We start from the raw sequence: 15,077 nt of genomic DNA on the forward strand, positions 1-15,077 counted from the left end.
AGGAATAAATCTTGAGGTAACTTACTCTAAGAAAGTGAGGCATGGGAAATAGAAAAGAAGAAACTTCTAGACTAGAAGGAAGAGGTTAAGGTTGTCCAGGGTAAAAAAAAGATCCAGAGGATTGTGGAGAAGAGTAAGGTAAATTAAACTTTCTCTTATTTTACCTGAGCATGCATATGATTCTTGGACTGTGAGTACCAGGATTGTATGGGTAGCTTCAAGTTGTACACATGACAACACAGTGATTTTCAGAGAGAAAATAGACCAGTCAGGGGCATAGTGTGCAAGACACTGACTCAACTATCTAAGGTGCAGCACTGCAATTCTGTTCATTTTATGGAGTGTCTCAGGCAAGTGGCTGTAAAGATGAGGGAAAGCAGAGTAACCCAGCACAGTCACATTTGATGGTATCTTTACCACACAGGAGGAAGCGGGGCTGTACCATCCGTGCAGTAGTCATGGTAGAGTAGAATTTTTTAAAAAACAAGTGAGACAGGAATTTAGATGCACTCAATTCCTAGTTGCAACAACCTAAGACAATGCTGAATTTCCCCTTCATTCCTAAGTGTTAGCAGAAATTGAATATCCCAGAGAGAAGAATCAGTGGAATGGATTGTGTTTCTCAGCTTCTTCTGTGCAAAATCCCTTAAACTGCCATAGCTGCAACTTTAACAGCTGCTTATTAAGTGGGCAATGTCTAATTCTTTTAGAGATGTGTGCTTAGCATCTCTGGATAGTGCTGTGTGGCCTGAGCTTTCACTGACATGTAGCTTTCTTTATCATTTCATTTCCCAGAGAGGCATCCCCACTTTCTCTGCCCTCCTCTATTCCCCAATAAAACTGGAGTTGTAGAATTAGATTCTTTTCACTTAAAGTAATTTTTCCTCACTTCACATGAGCTTCTCTTATTTGTAACCTATTGAGAATGCTCACTTCCCTGAAGCAATATTTTTTAAATGCCCTGCAATTTTGATTTGAAATCTTGAAGAACTGTGTGATGTAGTGGTTGGAAAGTATAAAGGCCAGCTCAAAGTCAGGGTGATGAAGAGAAAGAGACATAGGGGCCACACAGCTGTAACCTGGGAAGGGCAGCAGCACTTAGTTGGTAATTACCTTTCATGTGCTGAGAATAGGAATCAGAATAGCCCTTTCTGAATTTTTGCTGCAGGGAAAAAAAAAAAACCAAACCACAACTCAGCTTAAAGTGTATCCTTGCATCATGAAGTCGGTTTTCTATATCTTCAGCTCCAGATGTAGTTTCTCTATGAAACTTGATTTCTGACCAGACATTCTGGGTGAATTTCTAGAATCCAGCCTATGCAGCCTGAATGGATCACACTTCAGTGTGGGCTCTTTGCACAGACCAAGGAAAGAAGGAGTTTTTACCACTAGTCTCTCCCTTCTCCCTTCATACTTTGTTAGGGGACACCAGACCCACTGATCCCTTCTGGAAAGAGCAGATCAGGGTTAGGATTTTATTTTTTATTCAATTTGGTTCTTTCCAGTGCTTTTTGCTATTATTTTGGGTGTTGTTTGTTGCGGGGTTTTTTGAACTCTTGGAAAGAACTTTCACACCATTATTGTAAATTCATTTCCATGGTTATAAGATGCAGGACTTGGCCCCAAGGCAGCTGGGGCACACACACAGTCCATTCTGCTTTCATTATGTACCATGCTCTCCTTCACACTCATGCTGAGGCTGTTTCTTAATCCATTACAGAACAGGATGACTGTTTCCAACATATGTGATGTCTGTTTCTAATGCTGACTCTTTTCTAAAAGAGTGGTCAATTAATATGACAGGGGAGATGAAGGTGTTGGAAGATTGAGGAGTTTAGTCAGATTTTCTCTTTGCCTGTTTTTCACTGTATTCTTGCATCCTCTAGGTAACAGTGACCAGTCAGGATCTCAGGAAAAACTTCTCATTGAAGGGCAAGGCCTAACTGGATGCTCTCCTCGGGATTCCGGCTGCTATGAAAGCAGTGAAAACCTGGAGAATGGTAATGGTGACAGCGATGACCCTTATAATCCTTGCAGCATTTTTTTTTTTCAGTAGATGATTTCGTATACTTTCTACTCCTGTTAGTAGTTAATACAAGCTACTTCATGCTTGGCTTCCTCCTTTGCTTTGACTACCTCTTTTTCTCTTGACTTTCCGATTTATTTATTTGCATTGGTTGGAAACAGATTATATTTCACAAATAATGTTTCTTTTGTAATCCTAAGCCTGCAAACAGTCTCACTGCCACCCCCTGCCTTCTACACTCCCTATCATATTCTCATGCTGTCATGTATCATGAGGATTTCACTGCTTATACTCTTGATAGTCCATGTCTAACGGACGACTGGCAATGGAGAAGTCTCTGAACTCCTCTGAGATTAGGAGGTTTTCTTATAAACCTAAGCAAAAACTGTTTAGAAAAAATGTTCTTTCTTTTAGGCCATTTTTTCATGTTTATGTATGTTGCATGTTGCATTCTTCTCTGATCAGTAGCCAGCTGCAGAGATTTAGGACTTTTTAGTGTATGTACACTAGCAAGTTAAATTAATTGAGAAGTTGGCAAGGAAATAAACTAAGAAAAAAATGCTTATATCGATTCCCACTATCTTGTCTTGTGTAAGCTAAAGGTGATGCACTGAAAAATTACCAAGACAGATGATAATAGAGATTACTCTTTCTGTTCTGATGAAATCAGGGTGTTGAGCTGACAGGCATGCGTTTCTTCAGGGATAGTGTAAACTTGTCATTAGGGGTGAAATATTGAAACAGATGAAATTGGTTTGTGTTTGGCATTCATCACTCTAAGCATTTGAGCACAGGCTTGGCCTCAGGTGTCATCACTATCATCCAGTATAAACAGGAAACCGAGAACAGAATAAATAGATACCGTATGCCCTTTGTAGTGACTGCTTTTCCAATTTAAAAGAGGAGCTAAAGATTTTTCTCTTTGTGTGTTCCTTTTCTGTCAGTCTGCCACTCAGAAATAACATTTATTGAAGAAAATTACAGTTTGCTTTGAATGCCTAAAATCAGAAACATAATAAATTTCTGAAAGCAGAGAGAATTTTTTTTATTGAATATAAATCCCCATACAGGAAATGTGCTGAAATATTATCTAAATATATAGCATACCTGACAGTTTTCCTTCCTTTTTCTCTCTAAGTGCCATCATAATGACAGCTATAGCACTGAAGTTAAATTGCTGCCTGTACATTTTCCTTATTTTAACAATGTAAGGAATTAGAAAGAATTGTCGTTGCCTGTCAGCCTAGATACTTAGTATTAGATTTAAACTAATATTTCTATCTCAGTTTTGCAGAATGTGGAATACTATTGATAATTTTTGTATTGCTTTTCATGTATAGCTTGCTGCATTTCTGCATCATTTTTGCTCACAGATGTGTTTGGTGCTTGTTTTGAAAACCATTATGAAAAGAACATTAGGCATGGGATTCATTCAGAGATTTTTTTCAAGGCTGGTTAATCTGAAATGTACTCCACCTTCTTTGCAGATTTTATGGACCATACTTGTTCCTCTTCATATTGTTTTCAAAATATGTATTCTTGTCTGCTAAAATAAGGGTAATCATTTGTCTAGTGTAAGCATCATAATGTGCTGGTCAGCAGTAATAAACTCTACTTCATAAAGGGTAAATTGAGCTTCAGAATTTCTGGGCCAAGGTTACACACAGTATTTTAGTTATTTATTATCCTGTTTAGGGCTGATATTGGACTTTTTGGCATCAGTTCAAGAATTCTTCTGTTCTTACATTTTGGCTAGGAAATGGTTTGTCATGTACTCTGGCAGTGGTACAAGTGTATATTTTTTAGGTACTTCTCTGGGTCCCACTGCAGAAATAATTGTGTATTCTCATAGGTATCTACAATGTACCTCGAGCAGCATTGTGAATTTATTCCAACTTACAGAGACCAAGGAACATGCAGTTTGTGACCTATTCAGTGTTAGGTGGGAAGAAGCCAAGAGCAGAAAGCAGCCATCCATGATCAGAACACTTGTCTATATTGTCCAGTCCTTGGTTTGAAAGAAGGCAGGGAGAGAGAGCTTCTTTAGACTCCTGACAAGAGTGCAGTTATTGAGCATGTTTTGTGTGCAAAAGTTGTCTGTCTGAGATGCATTTGGAAATTGTTGGAAATCTGGTTCTCACAGGACTGGCCAAAAGCAGATAGCCAGAGGAAAGTATAGGAGCAGAGCAAGCCTTTATTTTGCTTCCCAGAGAACTCTTGGGGAATGAATTATTTCAGGGCTCCAAACATTAGATACTGTTTCCTGGCATTCATCCATTTTCCTGAAACTGTCTTTATGAACATCCCTGCTCTTCCTTAAAACTTCCATACCTAACAGTGTCTGTGTATAGACTGTAATACTTCTTCTCATGTTTTTGTAGTCTGAGCAGGCCTTTTAGTTATTTTTTGCAGGTCATTTATTCCCATGATCATGCCTGGTTTATTTGAACCTTTTCTTATTGTGCTATATAGCTTTTTTAAGGAGACCTTTTTTAAGGTTTTGAAGAGATCTGAATTGCACACACAATGCACAGAGCTGAAGAGGCAGACAAACCATGGTTTTATCAGGTGGGATAAAGGTATTCTCTGATTTGTTCAGCAACTCAGACCCAGGTTTCCATAGAGCCAAGTAGGCATCCTAAGCACTTAGACATTCAGTGCTAATCAGTCTGAAAAGAATGCAACAAACCAGGTGGCCACACTGCCATTTCTGCTAGTAGTGTGCATTTCAATTACTTTGTAATGAATTGAAAAAGCAATGAGGCTCGGGTGGTCTACCGTGCCATCTTTTTTGTTGTGTCAACAGAGCTGTTTGAAATGCATGTAAAATATAGCCACAGAAATCACTTTCTAAATGAAGTTAATAAAATCTGGGGTCTGGACAGGCATTTTTTTTCTGGTTTTGAGTACTTGAATTTCTGAGGGCAATCTTCCACATAGAGAAAAATACTAAGAGAAACACTTAAAATTTGTGGCTGTAGCTCTGGTATCTCTGAAAGCATCCCCCAGATAATCTCCTTTCTTTTGAAGCAAATGATGACTGGGAATTGTAAAGATTCTCCTTGGTATTCTAATAACAAGAAATGTCAGGAGTGGTGAACAGTGCTTTGTCTAACAAAAACTGCACCGTAACAATGAAGAAAACCGTTGAAACCCTTGTAGGTTTTTCATTTTTTTCTGAGAAAGGAAGAAAATGTTACATCTGTGGGCACTTTTTATGTAGCTCTCTGGTTTATGAAAACAACTGAAGATATTTAAAAGTTTGTTTTCAGGAAATACTACCTTCTGTTCTTAAGGTCTCAGGAGCATAATGAAATTACACCTGGCAGTCAGGAGGATGGAAAGAATAGTTAGAAAGAGAGAAATCAAAGCTGCCTTCCTGATACTGCATTTGACTATTAACTATGTAAGAGAAATTATATTCTGAACCCCTCTCCTTTGTGCAAAACAGTAGCATTGAACTCGTCACTGTTTTTCAAACCATTTTCAACCAGAGAGCTTAGAGATGGCATGTTAAATTATATATTTTATGGACAAAATATTTTTTACTTAATCTCATTCTCTCCATGTGTTTACTTTTATGTAAAGCAGGGCTGGAATGAACTGAAGATTTGATTTTCCTTTTAAAAAAATAATTCTTATTTTTTGTGTGTTGGTTTGGTTTCATTTTTTCCTTCATTTGCCTATTCGCCATTTCTTCTTTTTTCTGTTCCCAGGCTGCTGGCTTTACACAGACATATCCCATTTCTGAAGAAATTAAATGTTCTTTATTTATCCTTATGGCCTCAGTAGGAGATTATATTGCACAGTAGTAGCATTTGTCACAACTTTTCTTTCAGTGCTGAGGTTCTTGAGTGTGCTTTCCTAAAACCAGTATAACTCCTGATCACTATTTCAGATTGAAAAGAAGGTACATAGATTTTGTTATATGAGCTGTGATAGCAAGTCCCAGACAACATGGTGAATTGCTGCACAAGTCAGACATGTACTAGGAAATATGAATAATGAAAAGAGAGCACTCCTTTCCATACTCATTACATACTCATGACATTAGTGCCAGAAGGCACTAAAAAATGAATGTAACATTTCTTGCCCATGTCTTTTTAATGTGGTTCTAAGTTATTTTCAGAAGGTGATGGCCTAGCTCCATGGAAAGGTGCATCCTGAAAAGTTTTTCTGTGCCTTCTCTGAACTATCTGAACAGGAGGTAATAGCAAGTGAGCCAGCTTAGTGTGTGACTTGTCTTTCTTAGCATTTGGGAGAAATGGTAATGTTTAGCTTGATATGAACTGTGGACCATACAGTGTCTGAAAAAGGGCATTCATCCTGTAGGCATACCTTGATTTTAGATGAAATAGCCTTGCTGGCATACCAGTAAACACAATTATTTTTGAGGGGAAAGTTTCATTATTTCTCTTTAATGTAACCTCCAGTTTCTTCACTAGTTTTCTGGATACTTTGTTTTTTAGACTCCTTGAGCAGAAAAAAAGGCAAGAGAAAGAGAAAGCAAGCTATTTCTCTTTTGGGCTAAACAGATTCCTTCATTTGTATTTAAAACAAGCAGTGTTTATTATTCGAAAGTGTGTATTCTCTCAGGATTAAACCTTTGAAGGGAAGCTATATGAGGAGAAAGCATCCATTGTTTAGAAGTACACCAGATCAATTTATTTTCAGTAAAGTTAACAACTTTTCAGATCTCTAAAAGTAACTAGTCCTTTAAATGCAAGGTATTCATTGACTGTTACTACACACTTTTGATATCATTTAGCCTTATCTGTTAATATGTTTGGGTTGGCTTTTTTTGCTTTTTCTCTACTGAACAGAAGAATTTTCAAGCTTGCTCTGTCTGTCTGTCTGTCTGTCTCTCTCTCTCTCTCTCTCTCTCCTTTTTTAAGAAAGCTTACTGTACATAGGGGAAACTATACCTGCTACTCAGAAGGCATTAACTGTTCAGAATGTGCTGTCATTCTGGTAGATCATCTGCTTTGAGACAAATGTACTTTTATCTTGTTAAAAAGAAATTTTAAAAGATGTATGCAGTATTTGAGAATTTACCTTGTATTTCATGGCAATGAGTACTCTAATGAGCTCAGTCCCTTTGATCAGAATTTTTCTGTCAAGCAGATTTTATGAACTTGACTGTTTGAAATCAGTGGTGCATATCTCATAAAACTATAATATAAAGCTTAAAACACATGCCTTTCACATTGATTATTGTCACAGAACCACAGAATGTTAGTGGTTGGAAGGGACCTGGAAAGATCATTGAGTCTGACCCACAACCTGGGGCAGGATCACCTAAAGTTGGTCACACAGGAACGTGTCCAGGTGGGTTTTGAATGTCCCCAGAGGAGACACAACTGCAATGGGCAGCCTGAAGTGGTTATAGTAAAACACCACATCTCTAAGACTTTCCACTTTGATAGAACACTATGGTATGAGCATAATCCTTTTGCAACTTGTCTCCATTTCATGATATAAGATATTTTTCCCTAAAAGTAACATTACAAAGGGATTAGTGCAATACCAGTCTTCCAGTGCTTTTTTTCTCTTTAGTTTGCCATTGCAAGCAGTTTGCTAGTCATTGAAAAGATGAAATAACACTATTGAAATACCTTGTAATTAAAAGTAATAGACAGGATCTTTTTAAAAAAATATATATATTTTCTGAGCAATCTAGTAAACTTCATTATGTGAACATAATTATCAATATCCTAAACAAAGTAGAAAAAATAGTAGATCTTTAGAGCTATTTCTGTGTGGAGTCAAACCAGCTCATGTGATGGGCATAGGGTATCAGTTCTACTGTAGGATAGTTCTACAGTGGAAAAGGTTTACATGATCTAAGCCTCAAATCTCTGCAAATTGAGGAGTCGAAAGTACATTAAGTATTTTAAATGTGTTTTCCTTACACGATCAAGTTCAGCAGTTCTTCGTTAATAAAGCTGAGGCTCACAAATTCATATGCTTAAAATGGCACTGAGTTCTTGTACATTAAGAGTTTAAAAAGAGAGTAGGTCTGTTTCAAAGGCATTTCAAAGTGATTCATCGTTTCCACTGCAAAGGTGGTTTTGATTTTTTTTTTTAATGGTGGATTTTGGTCTGTTTCTTTCTAGGTAAAACTCGAAGGACCTGTCTTCTGCCCTCAAAATCAGCAAGTGAGCATAGCTTTAAGGACTTCAGCAGAAACCAGCTGTCAAATTATCCTACACTTCCACTGACCAAGTCAATAGAAACTCTGCAGCAAGGTGGAAAAGAAAGCGGGTTAAGTTGCGCACATCGTGCTTTGAAGAGCTCTGTCAAACCCCCAGCTGTTATGGGTCTGAAGAACCGTAGGAGTTTACCAGTTGCTGTTTGCCGGAGCTATGAAACTCTGGATGGCCCCCAAGATGTAGAGATGTGGCCAAGATCTCACTCGCTGGATGATCTCCAGGGAGAATCCAATACTAACCTACAGAACGCTAGCAAGAAAGTAGGTTGTTTTCCTCAGGATTCACTGGATATAGCAAAAAAGTCAACTGGCTCTGCCCTGCCACTTCAGTCTCATGAAGGCAGCTGTGTGGTAGGTGACTTGGTGTCAAAGCAGGGTAAAGGAGCTGGTACCTCTCGGAAGGGAGGAGCCAAGGAACTGGACTGCTCTGTAACTGAGACTGCAGGTGGAAAGCCTTCTTTGTTTCCCTCGAAAAACTGTGAAGCTCAACCTGCCTTAGTGGCACATCTTGCAACAAGGACACCCCCAGAAATAAAAAGCAAAGGCTTTCATGACCTTGGACGGGCTGATTATGCTCCAGTCCTCAAGGGAGGTCTAGAAGCTGAGCAAAAAGGCATAAATGAGGCAAGAATGCAACCAAAAAACCCTCAGCCACCACCTGTCCCTGCCAAAAAATGCCGAGAACGCCTTTCTAATGGATTATATATTCCTCCCATGACCTCAAGTGGGAACCACTCAAGTGTGGAAGCACCATGTTTGCCAGCAAAAAAGAACAGCTCATCCATTCCCATTGATTGTCATGGAGTACCTGCCCATAGGACATCTTCTGAACAGGAGCCCAGTACACCTCCTAGCCCACTGCCACCCTGGCTGTCAGAGCTCCCAGAGACTGCTAGTGTTCAGCAGCATGTGATAAAGCTAGGTCCTGCTTCAGCAAGGAAAGTCTCTTGTAGCAGGGGAATGGATCTGGAAATGGTAGTCGAAAATAAGTTGCAGTCTGAAGACATTGATCTTACTGAAGAACCATACTCTGACAAGGTAAGTGGAGGACATTGTTTCAACATTTTTATCCTACTAGGCATTTCAAGGGATTCATTTATTTATTAAGTCATTCATTTATTCTGTCTGTTGGGTTTTTTTTGAGTAAATAAACCATAAATCATTGCAACATTAGACATTCTATGTTTGGTTTTACTATCAGATCTTACATCTAAAGTAATGCATGGAGGAAATGGGAAATGTCAGACTTTTTTTGAACCTTCATCTTTTCAGGCCACTAGTACCTTGGTGACACATTGGCATGGAAAGGTCTCTCTCTGTTAGTGTGGGGTATTAGGGCAAAAAAGGAAATTGTTACTAGATTCTATGCTTTCAAGAAAATCTGAATTGATAGCATAGTGATTAAGACATCTTCTGGGGAAGGAAGGAGTCCTAAGTAGTCCACACCTTCCTCTAGGGGTTGCTTTTTAAGTTTTAATGGAATCTCAACCCAAGCTCCTTTTTGATCCCATCTTGAATTTCTCTTTATGTTTTCATTCACTGGTCTGTATTGATCTAGTTCTTTAATTTCTCTTATCATCTCTCCTTTGTGTCTGGCTGGGATCATTCAGCATGGCCGCTGTGGCATTCCTGAGGCATTGGTACAGAGGTACTCTGAAGACTTAGATCAGCCTGTAAAGGATGTTGCTGCACACATGGACCAGATCCGGGTAAAGCAGCTGAGGAAGCAGCATCGCATGGCAGTGAGTATTCCCATAAACCAAATTTTCTTATTTATGAGCAGACTTTTTAAAAGGAGTGACTACCGGTTAAGAGAGATACCTGTGAAGTCCTGATAGAGAAGTGATCCCTATATTCACCCAGTAGGTGCAAGGTAGGAAGGGCTACTACAGGGACAGAAGGTACCTCCCTCTGTCCCAAAGGAGGACAGTCAGTAGTTGAAGGAAGAGTGGATAGCCCTCTCTCTTGACTACATAATATCCTATTATCCATAATAAAATCTAAGCAGACTGTTTATAAGAGAACTCGGTCTGTCTGAGGAGGTAATAGGCAAAATTGCTACTCCCTTGCCTTACTGAGAAATTAATCATAGAATCATAGAATTTCAGGTTGAAAGGGACCTCAAGGATCACCTGGGCCAACTCTTAGAATTAAATAGATCACCCTGTGAAGTCATGTCGTTGGATATTTTTTATTGATCTCAAACTAATTCAGAATGGCACAGGAGAATTACCCATGTGCAGCTGGACACTGCACACTGTATCTGCATTGCCAAAATTGTTGCTGTTGCTTCTTGTGCCAAGTGATCTTAACCCTTCTACCCACACCACTCTCACACGGACAAACATGGAATGAGAGGAGTTATGACATCTGCATCGAGATTCTGCTGGTTTGGAAGAGAAAACCAAAAAAGACTTGGTATAAAACAAGCAGTTATGCTTAACATTAAGAGTTTGTTTTTTTCTTTACTGTCCAGATACCAAGTGGAGGGCTCACTGAAATTTGCCGAAAACCTGTATCCCCAGGACTTATCACTTCTGTATCTGACTGGCTCATTTCCATCGGTCTACCTATGTATTCCAGCTTGCTCACAGAAGCAGGATTCAACACACTGAGCAAAGTGCCTTCTCTGTCACAAACTTGCCTTCAAGAAGCTGGCATCACAGAGGAAAGGCACGTAAGCAAGCTCCTGGCAGCGGCAAGACTCTTCAAACCTCTTGACCCAGAGGCAATTTAACATGCTCCATAGTGTGGCATTGCCTGGTTGAAAACCCCCTGCTTCTTCTTGCACCATTACTGCTCTAATTCACACAGCTAAAGGGATCAAGGAAGTGGCTCCCAAGGACAGGCAGAAATCTTTTTCAAAGAATATGAAGTGTTTCTATTGCTGTCTTTGGCAACTGAAGGAGAAGAGAAGCAACCACCAGGTAACATGGATGTGGTACTTCCCTCCCCGCTCACTTCCCTTTAGTGTGTTCTTATTTTGTAAAGTGCAGAGGGTTGGCCTGAGAATCAGACAGCTTCACAGAATTAAGGAACCCTTGCACGTTTTCTTCAAGTTTGTGAAAGTAATGCTCATAATAGGCCCCATTTCTATGGAGAGCTTCTTAGGCTGGGGTTCTTCTGTACATCTAGTTCCAGGTACCTGGAATCAGTTCTAAAGACCAGGTACAAGCCAAGGTGCAGATTTCAGTAGAAGCTGTTTGGCAAATGCCTTTTTTTTTATTTTAGCAGTCTAGAGCTAACCACACACCTCCTGTCATCTCCGCTGTTGCTTGGTCCCAATATGCCACAAAGCCTTTAGCTAGGCCAAAGTTAATGGACTGGAATTAGTTTTTGGTATGGTCCATCTCTGTCACTCCAACACAACTAACCCATGGAGAGTCAGAAAGCTTCTTTTTATTTGTACAGAGCTGAGGTCATTTTTATAACTGCTTTCTAGAAATCAGCTTTTTATTTGCCTTAAAATAAGCTTTTAAGCAGTTACTTTGTGTTCACTTACCTGTATTCATGATTCTCAAGCCTTGTTCCAGCCTTTACCCTTGAGATGCACTAAGGGTGATTTTTAGCTGAAGTAGCTTCTACGAAATGCCTCATCCTAACACCTTCTGTGTTGTAGAGATGCTTTTACAAAGGCAGGGTTATGCTAGGTTTCACTTGTCAGGCTAACTTCTTCTTCACTACAGTCTACATTTACTGTTGTTACTAAACTGTTCCAAGATATACGGCCTTGTATATATGTAACTGCTTTTCATTTTAATCATATTCTGTGTACTGTGTTATATCGTCAATCATTATGCTGCAGCTTTGACTTGGTATCCTGACCATATCAGTTCCAAACAGCGGGTTTCTGCAAATGAGAATTCATTTACAGGAGAGAAAATGCATTAAAAAAGCAAATTGTGTTCCATGGAAAACATCAGATCCAGTATCTCCATTGCACAGATAAAAATCTGAAATAGTTTTAACAATTACACTGAGTTTACAACAGTTGATATCCCTCGTGATTTTGTACTAATTTTACCTCTCACTGGAAGAGAGCATTGTTCTGGCATATTGTGGTGAATCATTTTTCCATGATTTAATGATATTTTTCTGCCTAAATCAGTGTAAAATGTCCCATTCACATATGTGGCTAATGAAAGATCTTATTTTTCTATATGGGTACACATTTTATATATACCAAATACAGACTGCCATGAATAGCACATAACTAGCTTTTTTCTTTGAGGTCTGTATATGGTGTGTCCTTCAGCTTCTTGTAGCACAAGTGCTCTGTGAAAGGCAGAGCAGGCTTACTCTGGCAGGTAAAGGGAGGTAGTATAGAAACCCAGGCACAGGCCAGGCCGTGTGGCTGTTTCCAGTTTCAGTTCTGACTTGAACTTACTGTAAATAAACAGAGAAGGTGCTTCACTCTTTGGTGTCTCAATTATCCCAGCCTCCTAATGAGCTAATGACAATTTTTCTGATAAAAAACTTTCAGATTGATGAATAAAATACTGTGGTTAGTCCATGATTCCTTACTATACAAGGTCCTTTCATGGTCATGTTTTAAGTCAGGTGAATTTTACTGCAGATGATAATTTGGCTTTTGGTAGAATTGATAAGTTTTAGATTTACCTCCCTCGTTTCATATTTTGCCACTGTCTACTGCACATCACCACATGAAGGCAACTAGTTCACTAGTGAAACTTGAAATTGTTATCAAGCAAAGCTCCTTTGGATCTGTTCCTGTAATGTTCTCCTTGGTGTGTGGATCATCAGCATCAGGAAACATACAGCTTAGGTGCTTTGCACAGCTGGTGAAAATCTAAAATAAAAAGAAAAAAAATGTATTTTTTTTTTCTTTTTGGTAATGATGATTTGTATGTTGTTCCTCTCTGAGGCCCACATTGTGACTCTCAGTAAGCAGGAGATGGAGAGAGTATTTGGGACTTGCTGGGATTGCTGGCAGGAGCCAGAACTGAGTACAAGTAGACAGCACCTATATTGGAGCAAGGGAAAAATCCAAGGTGGCTATATGCAATAAAAAAGGAAACAAATTTCTCTCTCCTATATTCATTACTTTCCCCTCTGCTAATAGCAGAAGGAGAATTACGGGAATAAGCTGAACCTGTATGCCAAGCACTCTTTGTTAATCCATGATTTTTAAATGGGAAACTAAATCACACCCATCAGGACCAGAGTGAGCAGGTTGAGATTTGTGAGTTTTAATCGTTGTGTTGTTTTTCTTTTTAAGACTGTGCTCTGTGGTCTTACTTGAATTATAATTTTAGTTTATATTTTAATCCAAAAAAATGCCTTAAGCTTCTCAGTGTTTGAGCTTCCCTGCTGTGCTTTCAGTGAGCTGTGGTGTTCCCTGAGCAGGTGAAGTGGTGCAGTATGAGAGCCCTAATCTCTTACGTTTTCTTGCAACCGTTCAGTGCTCTAAGCAAAAGTTCATTCATTGACTCTTGGGAAGCACAAAAGAAACCTGCTGCTGGAATCCTAATCTGCTCTGCTCAGGCTAACAATGTTAAGCATCTATCCATTATACCGTTGTAACTTTAAAACAGCTATTTAACAATAGAAGCAGCAAGCCCAAAATATTACTGAAACCCATCATAACCGTGAGCTTCGATCACTGACCCTTTGTCACCACCCAGGTGGTAAGGATGCCCATAGGTCCCCATGCTCTCTTCTGAGCCTGCCTTTGGACCCAAACTGGGAGCACGATCAGAAGCATTAAACATTGCATTATCCCAACAGGTCATCATCTCTAAGAGCAGCAATAGTGGTCGATTCACCAAGTCACAGCTGTGCAGTTGTACTGTATTATTTTTAGAATAAATAATACTTTTGGTCCAAGATACTTTTATCTTTAATTGACACCCTCTGGGGAATCAAAACTGTCAAGCAAGTTATGTAACAACTAACAAAGTTGCACTTTCTGTATATGAAATCAATATTTAAATAACTTATTTTTCTCCATTTGCTGTTCTTAAATGATGTAAGTAGCTGTAATATACCAATACTCAATATGTCCTGCAGTTTGCTTCAACCCAAGAAAGCTGTGTATTGTAAAGGAAAAAAAAAAAAGAAAAAACAAAATATGAATGTGTAAAGATTACTGTGCTGTTTCATTTAGCAAAAAAAATGGTTGACAAAAGGGTTTTCCTGTGTATCAAAACTTGTCTATAATTATATGTCATACTGTTCATAGATAAAAAGTAAATAAATTTCCTTGGTCTCTCTCTCTCTCTTTTTGGATGTTTTTAATTGAGCTAACAGATCTTCTATTTAGTGGTCTTGGTAATAGGGTCCAGGTATTCTGTTCTGTCCCAGGCCCTCTCCCTCCAGCTTACCAAACCTGTAGTTCCTCACCTTGTGAGCACTTTCAGCACATACCTACAGCAGAAGAAAAAGGTATTAAAAAAAAAAATAAAATTAAAAGCCTTGGTAGTCCAGGAGTAGAAGATGTCGTTCCATGGGCTGTGGATCATCACTGTCCAGACCTTATCTTTTACTTCCCATGAATGTCGAGCTGCTGGACCCAGGGAGATGCATGTGACAGCTCTCCCAGTTCTTGCCTTGGGAGCTGTTCTACTTTGCAATGGAATAATTAAAAATCAGTGGAAGCAGCCAAAGTGTATCCAAGCAGAATGCTCTGGAGCTGTAGTTAGAGCTCTTGCCTGAGAGAAGAGATTTCAAATCTGGTTTTCATTTGCAGCTGTGCTTGTTTGGGCAAGGTGACTCATTCTGGAGAGGGCAGCTGGGACTCCTGAGCAGTCAGGTAATCTCTGCAGCCTGTAATAAGATGCCAATGGCCTCTGGGTTTTAGGGTGAGGGAGCTCAAGGACA

The 15,077-nt window shown here is 39.2% G+C and overlaps 1 protein-coding gene across 8 annotated transcripts in view; it reads left to right on the plus strand.

Moving 5' to 3' along the window:
- The window catches only part of LOC139794662 (SAM and SH3 domain-containing protein 1-like), a 532,690-nt gene extending 518,220 nt beyond the window's left edge, over nucleotides 1–14,470 (plus strand). For all 8 annotated transcript variants that reach the window (XM_071740526.1, XM_071740527.1, XM_071740531.1 and 5 more), the window contains 4 exons: nucleotides 1,887–2,000; nucleotides 8,143–9,275; nucleotides 9,848–9,979; nucleotides 10,714–14,470. In XM_071740526.1, the coding sequence (XP_071596627.1) occupies nucleotides 1,887–2,000; nucleotides 8,143–9,275; nucleotides 9,848–9,979; nucleotides 10,714–10,974 (1,640 nt within the window). In that variant the 3' untranslated portion in view covers nucleotides 10,975–14,470. The remainder of the gene's footprint in view (nucleotides 1–1,886; nucleotides 2,001–8,142; nucleotides 9,276–9,847; nucleotides 9,980–10,713) is intronic.
- The last annotated feature ends 607 nt before the right edge of the window (nucleotides 14,471–15,077 follow it).

Source organism: Heliangelus exortis, chromosome 3 (genome assembly GCF_036169615.1).
Source record: "Heliangelus exortis chromosome 3, bHelExo1.hap1, whole genome shotgun sequence".
NCBI lineage: Eukaryota > Metazoa > Chordata > Aves > Apodiformes > Trochilidae > Heliangelus > Heliangelus exortis.